Source organism: Zosterops lateralis (assembly GCF_965231275.1).
Source record: "Zosterops lateralis genome assembly, chromosome: 31".
Lineage (NCBI taxonomy): Eukaryota > Metazoa > Chordata > Aves > Passeriformes > Zosteropidae > Zosterops > Zosterops lateralis.
In genome coordinates this window covers 5,619,309-5,641,814 of record NC_139791.1, presented here as the reverse complement: position 1 = coordinate 5,641,814, position 22,506 = coordinate 5,619,309, and the positions used below count along the sequence as shown (strand labels likewise).

Genomic DNA, 22,506 nt, shown 5'->3' with positions numbered 1-22,506 from the left:
TGGTGACTGCCCCTCATCTACCCCTGTGACACGGGGGCTTGGTTGGTTCCTCCCTATGGAGACCATTGTGACTCTGTGGGAACTCATGGAACCAAGGGGGGCCACGGTGACACTTTGGGGCTTGTGGGACCATGGAGACCATTAAAACCCTTCATGGCGACATGTAACTAAGGGACCATTGTGACACCTCAGAGCCTCATGGAACCAAGGGGCCATTGGGACACTGTGGGGCACCATAGAACCAAGGGAACATGGAACAGGCCTGGCTGGTTTGGCCTCCCAGGGGCCACCTGACAGGTCCAGCTGATCTTGGAATGTCAAAGGCTGCTTTTCATCTTCCCATGGAACACTGGGGCTCCATGATTTCATTCCTATGGAAAAGAATATGACATCTTTTAAAATACCTATTGCCAAAATTGACACTTCCCTGAAAAATTTCAATACATGCAAGGGTATCTCTCAGAAATAAACTTGTCAGCAATGGATGGCCTTGGCCTCTGGTGGCCACCTCTCATTTGCCCCTGAAATGATGGGGATCTGCCTTCCATCCTATGGAAAAGGATCAGCCTTCTTGTGTAGGAGCTGTGGCCAAAATTAGAATTTTGTCTCCCAAATTCTGTATATCCAAGTATTGTCCCAAGACAAGAGTAACCAGGAAAGACAGGTCAGACTGTCTATGGCCACTGGAGATATTCTTAGACTGTGAGCACAATGTTTTCATTTGCCAAGACCTTGGAAAGGGTCCAGAGATCTCCCAAGGTGGGGTTTGGAGGTCTCAAGTACAGGACCACTATATAGGGACAAAGGAGCTCTGTGCTCAGTGGAGTGGAGACTGAGGACAGAATAGGAGGGTCCTGGAAAGGACTGAAGGGTGATTTCAGAGATGGCGGATCCTTTTGACATATGAGAGAATAGGCAGAGAAAGAAAGAATTAATGTCAAGGACACTTGGAGAGGTACAGACTGGGAACAGAGAGGAAGGAATTTCTCTCCCAGGGCAGGGCTGTGGTGCAACACGTCCCACAGAAGGAGTCTGGAGCAGCCCAAGGCTTTGTGTGGCCAGACAGAGGCAGGCAGGAGGCAGAGCTGTCAGCAAAGGAAGGGCCCAGCCAGGTGGGGCAGCCGGGGGATGACGACAGCCTGCAGGGACAGAGGCGCAGGGCATGGACACCGTAGGACAGCCTGGGCTGCACAGGGCACAGGGATGGGCAGCAGCTGCAAGGCCCTGACACAGCCAACTCCTGCAGCACTTGGGCCATGGCTGCTGGGCCTGGGCCTGAGCCATGAGCAGGAGACAAGTGACCCTTGCAGCCCTGGGGCCTCATTGCCTCCTTGGCCCTGCTCAGCAGCCTGGCAGGGGCCGCCCCATGGTGCTGCCCTTGGCATTGCACATCCCCACATCCCAGTGGCCTGGGAAGAGCCCTGAGCACTGAGGGAGGGACAGGATGTGCCTTGGCAGGGGCTGGGGCTCAGGCCTTGGCCCTTTGCGCTCCTGAAACACATCTAGGTTTGGTCAGCATCAGAGACACCTTTGCCTTGTTTGTCCCCACCTGTCATCACTGCCTGCAGTGTTCTGCTCTAACTGGAACCTGGGGACACATTCTCAATTGTGTCCCTCAATGGAACCCATTAAAACTTCAAGAAACTTTGGAGTTTTAATCTGACTTTGGATTCCTGAGAGGTTTATTTACTGGCTTACAGGGACTGATGTTCAGAGACTCAGCATTAAACTTCCAAGAGGCTCATTAAAGTCCTTCTGCTCTGTCTCTGCTGCAGAGCTGGGCTGGGCTCCTGGCACAAAGGCAGCTCCTGCCAACCAAGAAGAGCTTAAAATCGACTTTTCTCCTGAGGAGCAGCTCCACTCCAAGCCCAGCAGGGCTGAGGGTGCTGCCTGCAGGTACCTGAGACCAGTGAAGCAGACAGATGCTCAAAGCAGATGAAAGGACAATTCTGAGCTCATTCATGGAGAAATCTTCTGACACAGTCACTCTGTGTTTGCAGGGATCTCCTAAAGCTGACCCAGGACAGGACTGACAGCACTGTAAGGATGGCTCTGCTGCCCTTTCTGCTTTGGGGGAGGATGTGCTCCAGAGCGGGGCTGCCCTGGGCACCGTCAGAGGGACAGGGCAGGACGGCTCCTGCTGCCAGGGACGGCTGCAGGGGCTGAGGCTGGGGCTGCAGCCAGGGCTGCCCAGGGCTGTGGTGCAGAGCAGGTGCTGCAGCCCTGAGGGCTCTTGGCCAGGCCAGGGCATCTGCCACCTGCCAGGGGCAGCTCTCAGCCTGCCTGGGAGCTTCCATGGATGGTGGAGGGGAGCTGTGGGTGCAAGGAGTGACTCCTGCCAGGGCAGGTCCTGCTGCTGTGGAGAGGGTGCTGTGTGTGTCAGGGCTGCTCAAACCTCCAGCTCATGCCCAGGTCATTTCTGAGGGGACTTTTTATGAGCAAATTCAGGGCATGAGTTTCCTGCTTCAGTCTCTGCTTTCTTCAGTCTGTGCTCCCACTTTTCCCATGGCTCAGCTGGGTGGCAATGGAAACTCAGCTGTGCAGGGCAGAGCAGGGGCTGAGGCTCTTAAACCATCACACCGAGGATTCCTGGGAACCTCAGCAAGTGCCTCCACCTCCCCAGCCTCCAGATCCATCCAGCATCACCTTTCCATGGTGCCCAGGCCTGGGGGAGCTGTTCTTTAATCCCTACAGCCCCGAGCAGCTGCAGGGCAGAGCTGGCCCAGGGGCTGGGCTGGGCTCTGGCAGCACTGGCAGGGAAGGAGCCCGGGCCCACAGGAACAGCTCAGGCTGGGACAGCTCCAGCAGCAGAGCCGTGGGCAGGGAGGGAGGGAGGCAGTGCTGAGGGAAGCCCTGCTGCAGGGGACATGTGGCACCTGCCAGCCCTGCCCTGCAGGGCACACACTGCCCTGAGCAGCACAGCTCCTGTGTCCCCTCCCAGCCAGCACAGCCCTCAGCCCGGGGGCTCGGGGCCCTCAGTCCCCTCCTGGGCCAGCAGAGCAGCCCCAGAGATGAAGGGCATCTCTCCTGCCATGTGCCCATTCCCTGCTGACCAGGGCCTCAGGGCCACTGTCCTGCACTGCTGCTGCCTGGCAGGGGCTGTGCAAGGCTGGGCAGGGAAAGGCTTTTCCTCAGGGCCCAGCTCTCTCTCTCCTTGCCTTGCCCAGGTGCTCCTGGCATTGCTGAGGGGCTCTCTGGGAGTGGTAGTTCCAGCTGCAGGCTCAGGCCCAGCCCTCGGTCTCCTCCTGTGCAGGGTGAGCACAGCAATGGGGTGTCCCAGCTCCCTCTGCCTTGGAGAGCCCTGGGCAGGGCAGGCTGGCAGGCTGGGAATGAGCTGAGTCTGCCTGACTTTGGGAAAGGCAGGAGCCACTTTGTGTACCTGAGATCCCTCTGCTGTCAGCAGTGTCTCCTGCCTTTCCAGGGTAACATAGGAGTGGAGCTCAGAGAGGTGCAAGTCCAGGGCAGCTGGGAACAGGAGAGAGGGACAGAGCAGCTCCCCTCAGTCTGCACTAAACCTCAGACAATTCTCCTGCCTCACTGGGATCTGTTTTCCCCATGTACAGCAGAATCTCTCATTCTGCCTCCTGCAATTCCCATCCCTTTGCAGATCTCATGCCTTAGGAGGAGATTCTTTTTTCCAAGTTCAAACACCAGGACTGGCCCCTGCCCTCACTGTTCCCCTGCACTCACTGGGGCTCAGGGATCACTCCCAGGTGTCCTGAAGGTCAAGCTCTGGCTCCTCACTGAAAATTGGCCAGCAGCAATCAGGGCTCCAGCAACCAAGGTGAAGGAAATTGTCCTAGACATAGACAACGGGGAGGTGTTTAGTGGCAAGAAACAATCTTTGAGCAAGGGCTTTGACTTTTCTGTGAGAAATCTCCCCTGAAATGTCACTGTCTTTCCTCCTTCTGCAGGTTGGGATGTCCAGAGATAGCAAATGTCCAACAGCAGCTCCATCAGCCACTTCCTCCTGCTGCCATTGGCAGACACGCGGCAGCTGCAGCTCCTGCACTTCTGCCTCTTCCTGGGCATCTCCCTGGCTGCCCTCCTGGGCAACAGCCTCGTCATCAGCGCCGTGGCCTCCAGCCACCACCTGCACAGCCCCATGTTCTTCTTCTTGCTCCACCTGGCCCTCACCGACCTGGGCTCCATCCTCACCACTGTCCCCAAAGCCATGCACAATTCCCTCTGGGACACCAGGAACATCTCCTACACAGGATGTGCTGCACAGCTCTTTCTGTTTGTATTTTTCATTTCAGCAGAGGTTTCTCTCCTGACCATCATGTGCTATGACCGCTACGTGTCCATCTGCAAACCCCTGCACTACGGGACCCTCCTGGGCAGCAGAGCTTGTGCCCACATGGCAGCAGCTGCCTGGGCCACTGCCTTTCTCAATGCTCTGCTGCACACAGCCAATACATTTTCCCTGCCCCTGTGCCATGGCAATGCCCTGGGCCAGTTCTTCTGTGAAGTTCCCCAGATCCTCAAGCTCTCCTGCTCACAGTCCAAACTCAGGGAACTTGGGCTTCTTGGTTTTAGTGCCTTTTTATCATTTGGCTGTTTTGTGTTCATTGTTTTCTCCTATGTGCAGATCTTCAGGGCTGTGCTGAGGATCCCCTCTGAGCAGGGACGGCACAAAGCCTTTTCCACCTGCCTCCCTCACCTAGCCGTGCTCTCCCTATTTCTCAGCACCTCATTTGTTTCCTACCTGAAGCCCCCCTCCATCTCCTTCCCATCCCTGGATCTGTCACTGTCAGTTCTGTACTCAGTGGTGCCTCCTGCCCTGAACCCCCTGATCTACAGCCTGAGGAACCAGGAGCTCAAGACTGCAGTGTGGACACTGATCCCTGGACAATTTCAGAAACACCAAACCGCTGGCTAATTTCTGCAAATCACTTGTAATAAAAGTCATCTTTGATAGCACTTGCTGTTTTGAATATTGTGGTTTCTTTCTTTGTTTAGTTTTCAATGGTGCTCACAAAGAGAGGCCACTGTTTGTGTCCTTTCTTGTTTTGGTTCTTTCCAACTTTGCTGTGACCCTAGACTGTATCAATGAGGAGCTGTGCTTTTAGGAACTTTAAATGAAATAAAGGATCTCCCAGTAAGGTTTTCAACAGAGATCCTCTTTTTGTTCCCTTCTCTGTCACTGCAGCAGCAATGTCTGTGTGCAGAGCTGGGGGCAGATCAGGGCTGGCACAGCAGCTGTGCCCAGCACCAGCAGCCCTTGGTGTTGCCAGTGCTGCTCCCGTGGCCCTGCCCCGCTGCCCTCCTGGCCCTGGTGTTGCTGTAGGGCCTGAGGGCTCTCGGGGCCGGGCACAGGGCTGGGGGTGGCAGTGCCGGGGCTGCAGCAGGGACAGGCCATGGGCACTGCTGGGGCAGCGCTGACGCCTCAGGGCAGGGCCTGGGGGCTCCAGGCTCCTTGCCCAGGCTCTCTCCAGAACACGCCCAGGCCAAGGCTCAGCACAGAAAAGCCCCGTGAGCAGCCCCAGGGTGGCCCTGGGCAGGCTGGGGACAAACAGCATGGCTGGGGCTCTGCAAGGTCCCTGGGGGAGATGGGAAGGAGCAGCAGAGCAGGGGCTGATCCACCCCCACTGCGCTGGACACCCCAGGGCAGCGTCCCAGAGGGTCCTCATGCACCTGCCAACAACATCCCCCCTCTGCAGCCCTGGCCTCTCCCCCAACTCACACAGGTGCAGGATCCTTGCAGGCACAGACAGGGCAGCACTGGCTCAGGAGTCCCTGTTTGCAGTGCCCAGAGCAGGCCTGAGCACCCCCATGGTGTTGGTGTGGGGAGATGAACCCGAGGGAGCACAAATGCCATCAGCCCCTGGGGCCAGGAAGGGCTGGGAGACGGGAGGGAAACCACTCAGGTTTGTTGTGGCCTCTGAAGTCACACAGATAGTTTGTTCCCATGAGCTGTGAGTTTCCTTTCCCACTGCAGACGTTGTTGCTCAGAGCCAGGACTGCCTGGCAGCCACCCCCAAACTGCCCTGAGCATTTGTTTGACTTCACCTTTGCTTTCTTTCTTCTTTTTTTGCTCCAGATTTCTCCCTGTTGCTCATCCCTATTGCCTTCCCTGCAAACATCCCATCCCTGGTAGCCCTTTACTCTCTGGCCTCACTCCCCATTTCAGTTCCTGAGTTGGCACTATGGGAACATCCCTTGGGGATCAGGATCATCCTACAAGTGCTTCAGGAATTGCCTGCAGGGTCCTGCAATGCCTGGTGCTGTTCCTTTGCCAGAGGCACCACAGGTCAGGGGGGCACATCTGGGCTGATGTGTCTGGCTGTGGGGCTCTCTGTTCTGGGCAATGAGGAGGGGCTGGAGAGGCTCTGCAGGACTGACAGGATGGGCTTTGGGGCTTTGAGGCTTTGAGGAGAAGCTGAGAGACCTGGGCTGCTGGACCTTCTGAAGAGGAGTCTCACGGCTCATCCTGTATCTGCTTCAAGGTGGTTTCAGAGAATCACAGAATCAGCAAGGTTGCAAAAGGCCTTGGAGATCATCAAGTCCAACCTGAGCCCTGGCACTACCTTGTGTCTCCTGAGCCTCCTCTTCTCCAGGATAAACAACCCCAGCTCCTTCAGCCACTCCTCACAGGACTTGTGTTCCAGACCCCTCCCCAGCCTTGTTGCCCTTCCCTGGACATGCTCCAGCCCCTCCATGTCCTTCCTAAATTGTGGGCCCAGAACTGGACACAGCACTTGAAGTGCTGCCAACCAGTGCTGAGTACAGAGGAAGAATCACTGCTCTGCTCCTGCTGGCCACACCATTCCTGATCCAGGCCAGGGGCCATTGGCCTTCTTGGCCACCTGGGCACACTGCTGCCTCATGTCCAGCCTGCTGTCCAGCACTGCCCCAGCTCCCTTTCTGCCTGGACACTCTCCAGCCACTCTGTCCCCAGCCTGGAGCACTGCAGGGCTTGCTGTGGCCAAAGGGCAGGACCCGGCCCTTGGTCTTGCTCAACCTCCCATGGTTGGATTTGGGCCCTGGATCCAGCCTGTCCAGGGCCCTGTGCACAGCCCTCCTACCCTCCAGCAGATCCACACTCACACCCAGCTTGGTGTCACCTGCAAATCTGCTGATGCTGGACTCAATCCCCTCATCCAGATTCTCAATGCAGATCTTGAAATCCACGCTGGCTGGCTCTGATCCCTGGGCCATCCTGTGGGTGCCCTGTGATGGCACTCCAGGTGATCTGTTCCATAACCTCTGCAGGCACCCAGGTCAGGCTGACAGGCCTGGAGTTCCCCAGATCCTCCTTCCAGCCTTTCTTGGGGATGGGCTCACATTGGCCCCTCCAGTCCTCTGGGAGCTCCCTGGGGAGCCAGGACTGATGAGAAATGCTGGAGAGCAGCTTGGGGAGCTCATCCACCAGCTCCCTCCTGCCCGTAGGATGGATCCCATCTGCTCCCACAGACACCTGTGAGCATCTGAGTGGCTCAGCAGGTCAGCAGCTGCTTCCTCCTGGATTCCAGGGGGGCTGTTCTGCTCCCTGTGCCCATCTACCAGCTCAGGAGAGCACTTGATCTGAGGACAACCTGTCTGATTGTTGAAAACTGAGGCAAAGGAGTAAAGTACCTCTGCCTTTTCCTCAATTTAGTTACTATATTTCCCCCCACCACATCCAATAAATAATGGAAGTTGACCTTATACCTCCTTTTGCCAGTAATATATTTATAAAATCATTTTTTTATCCTTTACCGAAGCAACCTGTTTAAGTCCTAATTGAGCTTTCACCTCTCTAATTTTCGTTCTGCATGACCTAACAACATCCTTAAACATTTTCTGAGTTTTCTGTCCCTCTGTCCAATAGCAATGTGCCCTCTTTTTCTCCCATAAATTCCTGCTGAAGCCCCATGTCCAAGCAGATCAGTCATTTTCCTTTCTAGTTCATATTTTGGCACAGAGTGAGAGGGTGTTCCTGCTCCTTCAACATTTCTTTCCTGATGTGCGTTCATCCTGCCTGGACCCCATGTTTTCAAGGGCTGTTTCCCTAAAAAAAATCAGTACCTGATTTGGCACTCTCCAGATCTGCATCCTGAGCAGGCTGAATGCTGCTTTGTCTATGTCCAGTGTAGAAGTTTTGTTGATACCCCTCCTTCTATAAAAGAATATTTAAAATCTTACTCATTTCATGGTTACTGTACCCTAAACAGCCTCTGACCACCACTGATCTCCCTCCAGCCCTTCTCTGTTTGTGAACAGCAGCAGACAGAGCTTTCCTTGGCAGTGGGAAGAGAAGGAAACCTCCCCAAAGTGCAGCTTGGAAGGTTCAGGCTGGAGCTGAGGAAAAAGAAAAGTCCCTCCAGGGCAGAATTTTGGTGCAGGAGGTGTCCCAGCGTGAGGCTGGGCCATGGGCTGGCTCTGTGTGCCAGGAGCCGGCAGCGCTGGGTGCAGGGAGCCCAGGGAGGGCACAGAAATGCTGGGCTGAGAAATGCTGGGGGGACAGCGAGATGGGCGTGTGCAGCCGGCCAGGGCACAGCAGCAGCAGCACAGGGGGCACAGCCTGCAGGACACATGGCCAAGGGCTGGGCAGGGCTGGCAGGGCCACAGGCAGCCAGGCCTTTGTCCCCTGGGCTCTGGCAGCGCCTCTGGAGGCCCCACAGGAGGAACTTTCCTTTCAGGGCCTGCACTTTGCTTCTGCCTGGCCCCTCCCTGAGGAGGCTGCCAGGGCTTGCAGCTTGAGGACATTTGTCCTTGCTGCCCCTGCCATCCCAGTGCCCCACCAAGAGCCCCGAGCCACCCGCGAGGGACAGGCCCTGCTGTCCCAGCCCTGGGCTCAGCCCTTGGCCTTTCTGCTGCCTCCAACCAGCCCAGGCCTTGCTCAGCATTGCAGTTCCCTGCTCACAGCCTTGGCCTCCCTGCAATCCTGCCCTCAAGGATCTGCTCTCACCAGTCCCTGGGGAGCCTTTGGCACTCCCTGCCCTCCCTGGGGCCCAGGGATGCTCCAAGGGACTTGGACTTTTGCTTCTGACTCCTTGAGCAGCTTCTTCAACCTTCTCTCAGTGCCTGGGGCTCCTGGACTCAGCCCCAAATCCAGGGTGTGGGGCTCATGAAAATACAGAAAGCCCTTGGGGTGCTCTCTGTCTCCCTTCAATTGTCTTCAAGTCTCCTGGGCTTGTGCAGCTGCTTGGAGTCAGTTTGGAGTTCTCTTATGGAGGAAGATTTCAAAGTGCACTTCCTGTATGTTTTTTTAATCGAGGCCGTATTTTTTTAATTTTACAGTTCAGAGAAGAGGCAATAGAAGCATTCCCGAAGTGATCTTGATGCTACATGTCTCTTTAGGAAGTTTGGGCAGGTAGAACAATGACCCCTTGCAGGCTGACCCTGTTTGGACAACCTGCTCCTCACCTCCAGCCTCAGCATATCTGACATCACCCACCTAGGACTGAAATCCCAAAATAAAAGAATTTTTTTTTTAAATCCCTAATAATTAATATTCAAATAATTAATAAAATTATAAATATATTTTAAACTATTTATCATATTTTTCTGTGTATTTATTACTGATTTTTTATATTTATATTAAAAAATCTATACATTTTTCACGACCACAAAATGGATTGGGTATTGGATCTAAGTAACACAATTCCTTTCATTAATTCATTGACCACTATTGGGATTGATACTGAGAGGAATGACAGACCTGTCTTTACAAACAAGCACTGGGTCTGCTGGCAGATAAAACTAGCACTGTGAGATAAAAGAAACAATGGGAAAGATCCCACTGATTGATGAATGGAAAAGAAGATATTTGCCTTTACAAACAAACTGTAGGTTTGCTGATAAATGAAATTGCATATTGAAAGATGAAAGAAACAATGGGAAAAACTGTAAATTCCATAAGAATTAAAAATAAAAAGGTGGATTATACATTAAAGGGGAATTTTAGGTATTAGGCACTCCGGGAAGCCTGTAACTCTCAAGTATCTCAGCCAATGGGGAGAGAGAGAGGGAAATGTGGCTGGGAAATTAGGATAAAATAGGGGGCTGCATCCTCCAAAATTTGAGACACCTCTGGGGAAATGCCTCATGGCCTCTCCCTTTATTCAAATAAAGTAAAAGGACTCCTCTGTCTCCTTTTTGGACATAAATCTCTGGCGGTTGGGGATTAATTTTCCTAACATCTTTGAGCTTGAGTGGAAGGTGGAAGTTTTTGAGGACCTTATTCTAGGTGGTAGATTGACTCTCTGGTCTTTTTTCTCTATGGAGTGTTGCTGTCCATCCTTGCAGTGGGAAGCTGTGTGTCTTTTCAGCTTTGAATTGGGTTTGTCAGTGCAGTCTCTTTTTGCTTCTCTCCTGTTTCATGGATTCCAACACATTTGGTGAAAGAGCTCCTAATTTTACCTCTCTTTTTGTTTCATTTTACACTTATAAATACATGAATGTTTGAAATATATTATCTCAACTTTTTCAGATAGTTACAACTGATATATATATATTTATAATATATATATATTTATAGCTGGCTTCTTAAAAAACACATGTTGTTTCAAGATTGTATTTAGTTTTTCCTTAATTGCCTTAAGCGTTTCGTAACTGCTTTTGTTAAGGACTTTGTTTGAAATATGTGTTACATTGTTCTCCAGCAGTTCATGCTGGTTTCTCCACTAGATCAGTGGTTTGACCCAGTGCTGTCTCATGATTTTTAAGTATTTTTCAGAGTTCTAAGAAACGATATTTGAACTTCATTGAAAACTTCCTTTGAACCAATGATATTGTGACTTTTAGTTCTTGTTACAGAAGCACTCTAACAGCTTTTCTATTTAAGGCATCCCTATCATGAGGGAATTTTGGAGGAGACCAGTTATTAGATGGTTCATTTAATCTTTCACCCTAAGATTCTTAGGAACCTTGTTTCGAAATCTGCCTAGGGAATTCTCTTCCAGTTAGAGCTCAGACAGTGGCCAGGCTTAGCTCTATGTGGATGGGAAATTTGCCAACAGACCCAGGTATTTTCTGCATTAAAACAATATTCAAGTTGCCTCGACTTGGCAAATTGACCCTATGGATATGACAGCAGGACCTATCTCTGACAAGAGCTTGGAGAATCATTATCTGGAGAATGATTGTCCAAACCTTCACTGATTTGTGGTTTATCAGCTCTGTGCAGACTCTGGGATGATGGTACAGTATTTCAGAGATTGCTAATTACCTAATTTCACATGTGTTCATGATTAGGTGTACTATCTGAAATATTCCTAATGGTTATACCTGACTCATTCCTGCTGCTGTCAGTTTCCTGTTTCACTACATGTATAATTTTGTTTTGTTAATCCCTTCATATGCTTAGCAAGAGTCATGCATGCTGTTAAAAAACCCCAAAGAAACAAGGGAGGAGGAAATTTAGTGCCTTGAGAGGGTTGGATACTGCAAGATGTGCATCAGAACTTTGGACAACAGATAATTCTGAATGCTGTAATATTTATATTAGAAATTTGGAAAAAATGCTAGAAGAATGCAATAGTTACATTAGAAATTTGGGAAAAGAGTTATCAAATCTAAATTTCAATTTTGAGCTCAGATCACATCTGCTAGAGGCTCTATGTGTTCAGATCTACCAAGTTTTTGGTTGTAATCTACATACAATTAGAAAACAAGTGAGTGAAAAAACGCTCTGCAACCTAGCTGCATGAAGTTTCCCAAAAGAGTTTCCAGGCTTTTAAGGGAAAATCCACTTCATCAATATAGCAGAGTTTTTCAAAATATTTTTTTCAATTGATTAATTAACTGAAAGAGAAGAAGTGCATGTGTTTTTATCATTAACAGGTTAAAAGTAGTCATCTATTCATTTGATCAGACATCAATTGCCTCTGAGAAAAATGAAGAGAAATCACTTCATCACCATCCAGCCTTCATAATCAGAACAGGAGCAAAAGTAGGGCTGCCAGAAGATGGATGTGTCTGGAGACTTACAGAGGAAACTTGTCAACAAAAGCCTTATGTCATCATCATGGTATAGTGTTCCTACTAACCTTCTTCAGCTCTTTCCTGTTCCAGGTTCTCAAAAAGACATTTAGTGATGTCAAGAATCAACATTTTCAGCTAATGGACCTTTCCCTGAATCTCAACTATTTGGACTTTAAAATAATGGTCATTTATCTTAATTTCCCCTAGAGACATTGGACATTATTTTTCTCATGCTGTGACAACCTGTGTCAGTGGCATGATTGGATTTAATAAGTTTTCTTGATTGCAGTTTTTTTATTTATCTTGTCCCACATTTAATAGATAATTGGTAATAGCCTTAAAAAGATGCAAATTGTTTTAACAGCAGAGCACATGAGCAATTCCCTCGTCTCATGTCCTAAAAAAAATTAGTGTCATCCTTAACCTCAATTTTCCATGGTATCAGAATGTGACTAAATATTTCCCCAGTTGGACTTATTCTGGAAATGCGGCTGAAAATGCAACTGTACAAATGTTCCCACCAGGTATTCTTTCTAAACTGTGGAGATAAGGCAGAGCCTGCAATTCCGAGTAATTAGTTTAGTTCAATTTAATTCTTATTTAGGGAAATTAACCACGTTTTCCCCTAGCATGTGCAAGATGCTGAATAAGACAATTTGGAGAGTGGGACGTGGCAGGAGAACTAAAGGAGTGATCACAGGCTTGGGATCTGATTGTGGCAATCACATAAAATCTTAGGGGGCTCCAGCACAAATAATAGCATCAGTCTTTACTCCACATGTTGTTGTTGCTCAAACTTTGACTACACTTGGTGGGTTGGGGTGGTGGACAGCTGAGCAGGTGAGTATAACTTCAGCTGCTTTGGATCAGATGCTCACTGATGTAGATGATATTAGACACAGAACACTGCAAAATAGTGCTGTTATAGAGTTTTGCTATTAGCTCACGGGCACGGGTGTGAAGATTTTGAAGGAATGTGTTGCATGAATCTCTCTGACCATTCTGCATCCATTGACAGGAAACTCAAGCAACTACAAGATAACATGAAGAAGTTAACTGTGAAAAACTAGGGCTTGGATGAATGGTCTGAGGGTTAGAGAATTAATTACTGGTTGGTTGAAAGGTATCACAGGGTGCATTGGGTGCATTGTAAATATTGGCTCTCATTATACTTTTGCTTTGTATTATTCCATGCAGCATAAAATTGGTGACTCGCTTGGCAGAAAATGCAGTAAAAAAAGTTTGGCTGAAGAAGGGGGAAAGAAGAAGGGGGAATTGTAATGATGTATCTGAATAACTTAAGCCATTCTGCGTATCAGCCAAAATGTAGATAGCAAGCCACCTGCAGTCTTGTTTTCAGAGTTCTCAGGAGTTCATCAGGGCAACTGAGAGAACAACAGAACTAAAAAAAAAGAACCAAGAGCCTGAGAAATTGTCTACAAAAGCAAAACCTGGAGGACACACAATGTGATGATGGACGCTTGACCAATTAGGTGTCCTGAAGGATGTGTGCCTGCCTCATGAACAAGTGTCTTACCAATTGAAAGATACCTGTACCCATGGACAGTAGTGCTAGAATCTATAACTGTAGGGTAATGTAAATAATAAACAGCTTCTGCTGAAATCATATTGATTCTGCTATTCAGCTGCCCATATTCCCCTGCATCCCATCCCATTCTGTCCCAGGCAGGAAGCCCCATCCAACCAGGACTTGGACACTTCCAGGGATTTGGGGGCAGCCTCAGACTCTGGGCCAACCTGGCCCAGGGCCCCACTGCCCTCCCAGGCTACAAGTCCATGCCCACATCCCATCTCAGCCGGGCCCCGGCAGCGCAAAGCCCTTCCCTGTCTCCTCTCCCTGCAGGCCCTTGCCAAGGGTCTCTCTCAGCCAGCAATTGCCGCTCCTCCCTGCTCTGGGCCGGGAGCTGCAGGGTGACTTTTTGCCCGTGGCCCCGGCCCGGCCCAGAGCCGCGGCCAGGACCTTTCCCCGCGCCTCTGCGGCCGCCGCCTCCCTTCGCCCGCAGCCCAGCAGACGCAGCTGGCAGCTCCCCGGGGGCTGCGGCTCCTTGCCAGGGCCGGCGCTGGGGCAGCTCCCACCCGGGCCCCGGGCCAGCAGGGACAGCAGCCCAGGCAACGGCTGGGCCTGGGCCAGGCCGGCCCCGGGCCCCAGAGCAGCAAAAGCTCCTTCCCCTGCAGGCCGGGCTGGGCTCTGACCAGGCTCCCCAGGGAATGCTCAGAGCCCCGAGGCTGCCCCAGCTCCAGGAGCCTTGGCACACCCCTGCCAGGGATGCCCAGGCCCCCAGTGCCTGGACTCCATCATCCCTCTGGCTCCCTCTCAGCTCAGCCCCTTCTGCCATTCTCACCTTTGCACAGCCCTGGCTGTCCTCTCCAGGGGCTGACAGAGCTCTGCCGCCTGCGCCAGGAGCAGGGCAGCCCCAACCTTCCAATGTTCCACTGGCTCTGGGACACCCCAGCGCTGGCAGCCCCCAACATTCCCTGCCTGGAGACGCTCCAAGGGAAGCGTCAACAGCTGCCGCCACTCACCACAACCCACCGGCCGCTGAGCAGCCCCGGCCTGGGCCCCTGAGGATTCCTCTGCACACAGCTCGGACAAGGGCCCTTTGCCTGCCCCCAGCCTGCACCAGGCAAGGGTCACATACACTTACACAGCTCTGCCCTGACAGGCGGAAAGACTCTAAACCTCAGAGACAAAGTGAGATTTTAAGTAGGTATGTAGTTTATTTGGCCGGGCATATGGAAGATACCTCTGCAAAGGCATACGCACCCCCTCGCTCCCTCATGTTTTCTTTTAACCTTGAGGTTGTTACATATGCATCAAATTTCACAACACACCTGTGCATATTCATTCCTTGTCTCTCCCGCTCTGTGCTTCATATCCTAATTGTCTTTTCAGTCCTTTGCGCCTGTGCTGTTTTCTCTGGAGGTCGTCTTGGGTGTCTCACTCCCCATGCCCATGTTCTGTGTTCTGAAGGGTAGAGCACTGATCTCTCATGATTCAGTCCTAATGCTATAATGGGGTGAATAACATAAACTGTGGTGTTGTGTACGGTGAGCACAAAAGCAGTAGCTGTGTTAGCAATTGGATCATGGGTGAAGTTTACCAAGGTCCACCAGGATGGAAATTTCTTTTCAAAATCAGTAGCACTGTCCCAGACAGATTTTTGAATTTCAATTGGAAATTCTCCTTCACTTCCTTCCCTTATAATCAAGACAGCTGTTGATTGCAGCCATAATTGTGCCTGCACACAGCTAAAAGCCAAAGACACATTAACCCTGAGCCATAGCAAGGGCATCTATGGTTAACTTATGCTCTTGGTCCTCTGCTTTTTCCAAACTTGGCAATACTTTTGAAACCTGCCACTGACTGGTTCCCAATGCCAGCAAAGATGACTGTAAGGGTTGTTTTAATTCTGTTAGATCACTTGTTGCAGTGGCCAATTTATTCATTAATATTTCTGAATCATTTCCATTTAGGACTCCTAGCCCTGTTCCTTATATTCCAATCAGATCTCTTCACATTCTGCCCCTGGTGTATGTTTGCTTTTGCAACCATGTTGTCCAGCGCTCAAAGGATGTCTTTAGGAAGGAAGAGCAGGAGAATTTCAGAGATGTTAATTTGCATTAGTAATTCAACATATTTGAGAGACCATTCTGGATTAAACAGCAATTGCTGTTGGCCAATATTTCTTATTACATATGGGCTGATTTTATAAATTCTGGGTTCAGGCTGAGGTGGCATTATTTGGGTATGAGCTGGAGTGACTGGCTCAGTGGTAGCATTAATTTCAAACCTAAAGGAGAGCCCAGTAGAGTCATGGGCCCAGAGAAAAACCAACTATATGGTCTGTACTAATGTCAAGTTATACTAACAGTCCAATTCACTTGAATGACCAGAAACCTCCCTGTGTTTGGCCATGGGAGTGGTTGAAGCAATGATTTGGATTGTTTGCTTATGATCAGTTCCATCAATCATCAGACTCCCTGTTCTTATTTCCTCTCCTATAGTCCCTTGAAGTGACCATAACGTTTGTTTTTGCCACTCTTGCCTTTCATATACTTGGGTTTTGTGCATGACCACAGTTGGTAGGTTTAAATCTTTTATATCAGAATATTCCTCCATGGTTCCAGTGCACCAAGTTAAAGCTTGAGACCAAGGCGTCTCAGCATTGTTCTGGCTAGAGGTATTTTCCAGTTCTTGGCTTGTGATTATGATTATAAACCAAACAATTTTCTCACTTAAGTTCTTGCAGCTTAGGTTGCAAAACATTCCCAACTGCAATGTACTTATTTTGTTCAAGTGAATTAAGTTTCAGTTCTTTATCACCCGGTGTTATTTTCCAAGAGGCCTCAGGAGCTTTCTTTACTCAGGAGTGGTGAATCCAGGCATTCTGCTCCTGGATCTTAATCACAGGGAAAGTGGTGAGAAGCACTTGGAATGGTCCTTCCCACTCTGGCTCCAAGGTCTTTTCTGTAAGAGACTTGACATACACTCAATCCCCAGGCTGTATCTCATGCACTGGCCCATCCAGCCCTCTGCTCTGAGTTCCAGACACATGTGTTTCAGTCTCTCTGAGTTGTTTACCTGAGGCTACCATATGAGCAGTCAGCATTTCTTCCCCAGTTTGGGTGGATATCCCTTTCTGCACACCATATGGTCTCCTGTAAGGCATTTCAAAGGGGCTCAGCTTTTCCTTAGTTCTGGGCTCAGTCTGAATTCACAGCAATGCTAATGGGAGGGACTGGGGCCAAGGGAAATTCACCTCTTGCCCCAGCCTCACAATTTGTTCCTTGATCAGATGGTTCATTTTCTCAACTTGGCCACTTGACTGGGGACAGTACGGTGTGTGGATTTCCCAGTCTATGCCCAGCTGCTGACTGATCTGTTGAACTATGTTTGAAATGACATATGTTCCCCTATCTGAAGATATTGTGGCTGGAACTCTAAAGCCTGGTATTATTTCTTGTAACAGCACCTTGGTTACCTCCTGGGCTTTGGCAGTCCTGGTGGGGAAAGCCTCTGGCCATCCTGAAAAGGGATCTGTCAGTACCAACAAATATCAACACCCCCCTTTTCTTGGTAATTCCAAAAAATCAATTTGCCACTGCTGACCAGGTCCATGGCCCTTTCCAGTTTGGCCAAGGTTTGGTTTAGGGATATTCTTGGGGTTAGACTGGAGGCAAAGTTCACACTGCTGGGTCACCTGAATGATAGTGGCATATAAGTTTATGGCAGTGATCTTTCCAATCAAGTAATTCTACAAAGCGTCAATTCCCCAGTGTGTTTTCTGATTTTCTTCTCTTCCTAATGGCCATAGTAAATGGGAGGAGATAACCAGTTTCCCTTCTGCTGTAACAGCCCATCTCTCCTGGTTATATGTTCCCTTTTGATCCTCAATTAGCCTTTTGTCTTTTTTATTATACACGAGCTTATCTTCTAGGGAGATTTGGCCATCGGGAATCAGGGCTCCTTCTACAGTCACCTCACCTTTTGCTGCTTCTTTTGCCTCTCTGTCCTCCAGCTCGTTTTCCTCTTCCAATTCTGATGTCCCTTAATGTGCATGATTGCCCCTTTCTCAGGCAGCTGGACTACTTCCAGCAGTTGTATTATTTCTTGTGCATGTTTCATGTTCTTCCCTTGCAAGTTTAACAGTTCTCTTTCTTTCTACATGACCCCATGAGCGTGCACTACCCCAAATACATATCTTGAATCTGTATAAATGTTAATCCTCTTTCCTTTTGAAAACTATAATGCATGGGTTAGGGCAATTATTTCTGCCTTCTGTGCAGAGGTACCTGCTGATAATGGTCCTGATTCAATCAGGTCTCTGGATGTGGTAACTGCATACCCAGCATGTTGTTTTCCATTGATGATGAAGCTGCTCCCATTGGTGAACCAGGTTTCTGCATCATCCAAAGGGGTGTCCTTCAGGTCTGAGTGGCTGGAGTAAGTGGCTTCAATGGTCTCCAGGCAATTGTGATGAATTGGCTCTCCTTGGTTCCCACTAAGGAAAGAAGCTGAGTTGACAATGTTAGTTACCACGATCTCTGCATCATCTTGTTCTACCATCATAGCTTGGTATTTCAGGAACCGTTGTGGGGAAAGCCAGTGGCCTCCCTTTGTTTCCAGTCCTGAGGATACTGTGTGAGACACCAGCACAGTCATTTTCTGGCCCAGGGTGAACTTACAGGCTTCCTGAATGTTCAGCACAACTGCAGCCACTGCCCTGAGGCAACCCAGTCATCCTTTGGCTGCTGCATCCAGCTGCTTGGAAAGATAAACAACTGCCCTTCTGTATGGGCCCAGGTCCTGTGCCAGTATTCCCAGGGTAATTCCCTGTTTCTCGTGAGAGAAGAGAAAGAATGGTTTACTCACATCTGGCAGTCCTAGAGCTGGAGCTGACATGAGGCCTTTTTCAGCTGACCAAAGGCCTGGGTGGCTTCCTTTGTCCACTGGAGGTCTCTGCTCCCATTTGCAATGAGTGAATACAGAGGTTTCACAAATAACCCGTAGTTGTAAATCCATAGTCTGCACCATCCCATCATGCCCAGGAAGGTTCGCAGGTTTTTACTGTCTAGGGTTTCAGGGTTTGGCATATTGATTCTATGTGCTCTTTCCCCAGAATCCATTGCCCAGCACTGATCTCATAGCCCAGGTAGATCACCTTTTGTTTTACCACCTGAGCCTTTTTCTTTGTCACTCTGTACCCCTGAAGCCCCAAAAAGTTTAGAAGGTTTACTGTCCAGGCCACACACCCTTCTTCTGTTGGGGAGCTGTTAGGATGTCATCCACATACTGCAACAGTTTCCCTTCTCCTGGTGGAGTTTCCCAGGATTCCAAATCCTTTGCAAGTTGTTCTCCAAATGGGGGCAGGGTGGGGGGGAGGGGAGTTTTGTACCCTTGGGGAAGAACTGTCCATGTGAGCTGAGCTTTGCATCCACTTTTGAGATTCTCCCATTCAAATGCAAAAATTTTCTGGCTGTCGTCATGGAGAGGAAGTCAAAAGAAGGGATCCTTCAAATCTAAAACAGTAAACCAAGTTAGCTCTGGTGTTAAACACATTAAAAAGGTGTACAGGTTTGCCACCATGGGGTAGAGATTCTCAGTTATCTTGTTAACAGCCTGTAAATCCTGCACAACCCAGTATGACCCATCAGGTTTGCAGACAGGCAGCATAGGAGTGTTAAAATGTGATTGGCACTCCTTCAGCAACCCCAGCTGTAAGAAATTTTCAATTATCGGGCTAATTCCTTCTCTGTCTTCCTTTCCTAAGGGATACTGCTTGATTCTGACTGGTTGTTTTCCTTCCTTGAGCTTAATTTGTATTGGAATTTAATTTCTTGCCCTTCTTGGTACATTGGAGGCCCATACACCTGGAAACACTTGGTTCAGTAACTCCTCACTAATTTCCTCTTGAGCCTCCATAGCTGTCAGTATTGAACTCAATACTTCCGTATATTTCTCATCATTCACCTCCAGAGTAACCTCTCCAGTTTTAAACAAAATGGTTACCTCTAATTTCTCAAATAGATCTCTCCTTAGGAGTGAATCCAGAGGAGTTGGGCACGTAGAGAAATTTATGGATGTCCCACTGTTTTCCATATTTTTATTGGAGTGGCTTGCAAAAAATATGCTACTTCAGGTTGGCCAGTTGCTCCCCTTACCCCAACAAAGTCGTTCCTCACTGGCACCAAAGCTTTATTTAAAACTGAAATTCTTGCCCCTGTGTCCACCATAAGTTCCACCTCTTTCTTTTCCTTCCCCAGTTTCATTTTTATAACCAGTGGATCTCCTGGGGTAAGATCCTCCAGTCCCGCTCAGTTGCTTTTTGTTCCAGCCACCACCACCTCTTGTCCCTGGTTCCTTTTCCCATTTCTTCTTTGTTCAGGACACTCATTTCTCCAGTGTCCAAATTTTCTGCAAACTGCACACTGATATCTGCCCAGCTGGGGTGGTCCTTGCCTTGGTGGTTCTTGTCCCTGCCTCCCTTTTCCTTCTTCTTTTACTACTGCCATTAACTTTCTCATCCCTTGCTTATACTCTTCTTTTTGATTGCTGAAAACCCTCCATGCCTCATCTAAAAAGGCCTCTTAATTCCTTCCCTCTCCTGATCCCATTATTTTCCTCTCCTGTTTTGTTTCCACACAAATCTCTTCTTACACTCTTGTACAGTCTTTTTTCAGTCTTTTCCTTTTACTCTCCAAATCTCTGGGACTACATGTGATCTTCCACAAAAATATGCAAAAATCTCTAGTTCAGGCTCTTCTTCACCGTGTTCCCCACACTGAGCACAAGCTCTATGTCTTCTACTCAAGGAACAACACCCCTGCTCTCCACAGGATCCACACTTAACCAACATCCACGATTGATGCCACCCTTGCCTGCAAAAACAGATGGTCCCACTCCTTCTGTTCCTCTGGATATTCAGATCTTTTAGTTCAGGCTACTGCCAGTCTAATGTGACCAGATCTCCTGCAGAGGTCCTGTGTAGTCCCTCTCAACAAACCTGCTGGTGTCCCCCCTTGTCACCTAATTACATTCGGGGGTTACAAACTCCCAAAGGTCAAGCCCAAACCACTGAGGAGAGGGACCCCTTCCAGTTGTCTTGCTATGATTGGAATGATTGTTACCAATGCACCATCTATGGCAAGGGACACTAAACAAAAAGCAATTCTCACAGCAAAAACATTAAGACAAACAGTACTAACCTAGAACAGCATCTATCACACAAACCCTAAAGGCAACATTCACAACGAAAGCATTAAAACAAGAAATGGTAACAAAAAAAAAAAAAAAAAAAAAAAAAAAAAAAAAAAAAAAAAGCACTTTAACAAATAAATCCTAAAGACCTCACAACAAACAATTCTTATAGAAAGCACTCCATCAAAGTAGAATGCAAAAACTCTTAAGAACAGACCTCCTTGCAGGAAACACTAAACAAACCCTGAAACAACATGCGGTAAAAAGAAAATATGAACAGTAAAATGCAGAGAGTTCAAAGAGTTCCCTCGTGCACACAGTAAGGAAGGACTATATATATATATATAAGCCATAGTTTGAGGCAATTATGACTTTGGACACAACATGGCAGTATTACCTCAACAATACAGCACAGCCCCCAAACCCACGGTCACCTCACACGAACTTTCAGACACCCACAGAACCAAACATGAAACACATCTGAACTTCTAAAAAACTCCCACACACAACCAAAAAGCTGCAATAAAACAGGAATTAGCTCAATTCACCCCCAGAACCTCTTGTGGCCAATCCACGGTCAGCAAACCCCTCCCTGCTGCCTTTCCTCAGTCAGCGGTTCCTCTCACTGGCCGCACGTCTGACGAAGCGGTTGCTTGAGATCAAACCCACCAAGACCCTTCTTGTGTGCCCAGACCTCTCTGGGCAGCTCACCAGTGGTCTCTACAGGGCCTCCTTTTTAAAGAAATACAAACCATTTCTCTGCTGTTCAGGAGGTCACTGTCTACTCCAGTGAGCGACCCAAGAAGTGGAATTCTCTCCAGGGAAAATCCCGGGAGCACCTTAGGAAGTCTGTCCCCTCAGCCAGTCCTATGGCTGGGCAGAGAACGTCCCTTTGTGGTTGCCAAAAATGACACACGGAAAGACTCCAAAACTCAGAGACAAAGTGAGTTTTAAAGTAGGTATGTGATTTATTCAGTGCTGGCTGCGTTGTGGAATAGGGCCCTAAGGCATGTGCAGCCCGTCGCTCACTCACGTTCTCTTTTAACCTCTAGAATGCTACATATGCATCAAGTTTCACAATACACCTGGGCATATTCATGTAGCAGAATTTCTCAGAGAACGAGAACATGGTTTATACTTGGTTTGGGGTTTGATCTACCCCAGCCTGGGCCCCAAATTCAGGCCTGTGAAGCCTGTGGTGCAGTTAGAAATTTTGTTAAGGTATTAGCAAAGGACAGAGATTTTTCTAGGTATTATTAGGTATAGTTGGTAGTGTGAACACTTTAGCCACCTTAAGAATGAAATAAATAATGTCTGTTTGCATTTTTCCTTATGCTTTATACCAATGAGAAAATATTTGTAACTGTAAACTATATCGAACTGTATATAATCTATGAATTTAGACAGAATAAATGGAGAAGGTATGTTAATATTGGTTGGATCTGCGTTGCTCTGTCCAGCTTCCCATATTTTTAAGGGTTTCCCTGCTTCGCACTTCCTCCCACTTTTGTTCTCGTCTTAAGAAAAGCATCAGCTGTAACAACATCTCATAGTCTAAGGTCTCAGCTGGTGGCCATCTAATGCTCTTTTCCAGCCTGCAAAGTGGCCACCATTGTGTACAAAACTTAATGAGGGCCTTCTTGTTTTCTGTACCACTGTAACCCACCAGTTCTTTTCAGGTTGTCAGGATACATCCTAAAGGACAAGTTTTAGGGACCTCTTTGCTCTGATTAGTTCCCATTGTCTCTTTATTTTATCCCAGGTCTTCTACCTTAATTGGAAAAATCTCTGGGTATAAAAAGTTGAGCACACTCAGTCCTAATTATTTTTGCTGGGTTTCCAAAAATATTTAAAACTCTCTTTCCAATAACTCAAAC

General features: G+C 48.7%; 3 protein-coding genes across 3 annotated transcripts in view; 2 read left to right on the top strand and 1 right to left on the bottom strand.

Moving 5' to 3' along the window:
• Positions 1–22,506, top strand: part of LOC310920762 (olfactory receptor 14J1-like) — a gene marked incomplete at its 3' end in the record, with an annotated part of 1,005,486 nt that overhangs the window by 207,043 nt on the left and 775,937 nt on the right. The gene's annotated exons all lie outside the window — the stretch shown is intronic.
• Positions 1–22,506, bottom strand: part of LOC310920778 (olfactory receptor 14J1-like) — a gene marked incomplete at its 3' end in the record, with an annotated part of 303,434 nt that overhangs the window by 66,595 nt on the left and 214,333 nt on the right. The gene's annotated exons all lie outside the window — the stretch shown is intronic.
• Positions 3,938–4,882, top strand: LOC310920774 (olfactory receptor 14A16-like; the record flags this gene model as incomplete). Its single annotated transcript, XM_083880829.1, has 1 exon — positions 3,938–4,882. The coding sequence occupies one exon, from the start codon at positions 3,938–3,940 to the stop codon at positions 4,880–4,882; it is 945 nt and encodes a 314-aa protein (XP_083736955.1).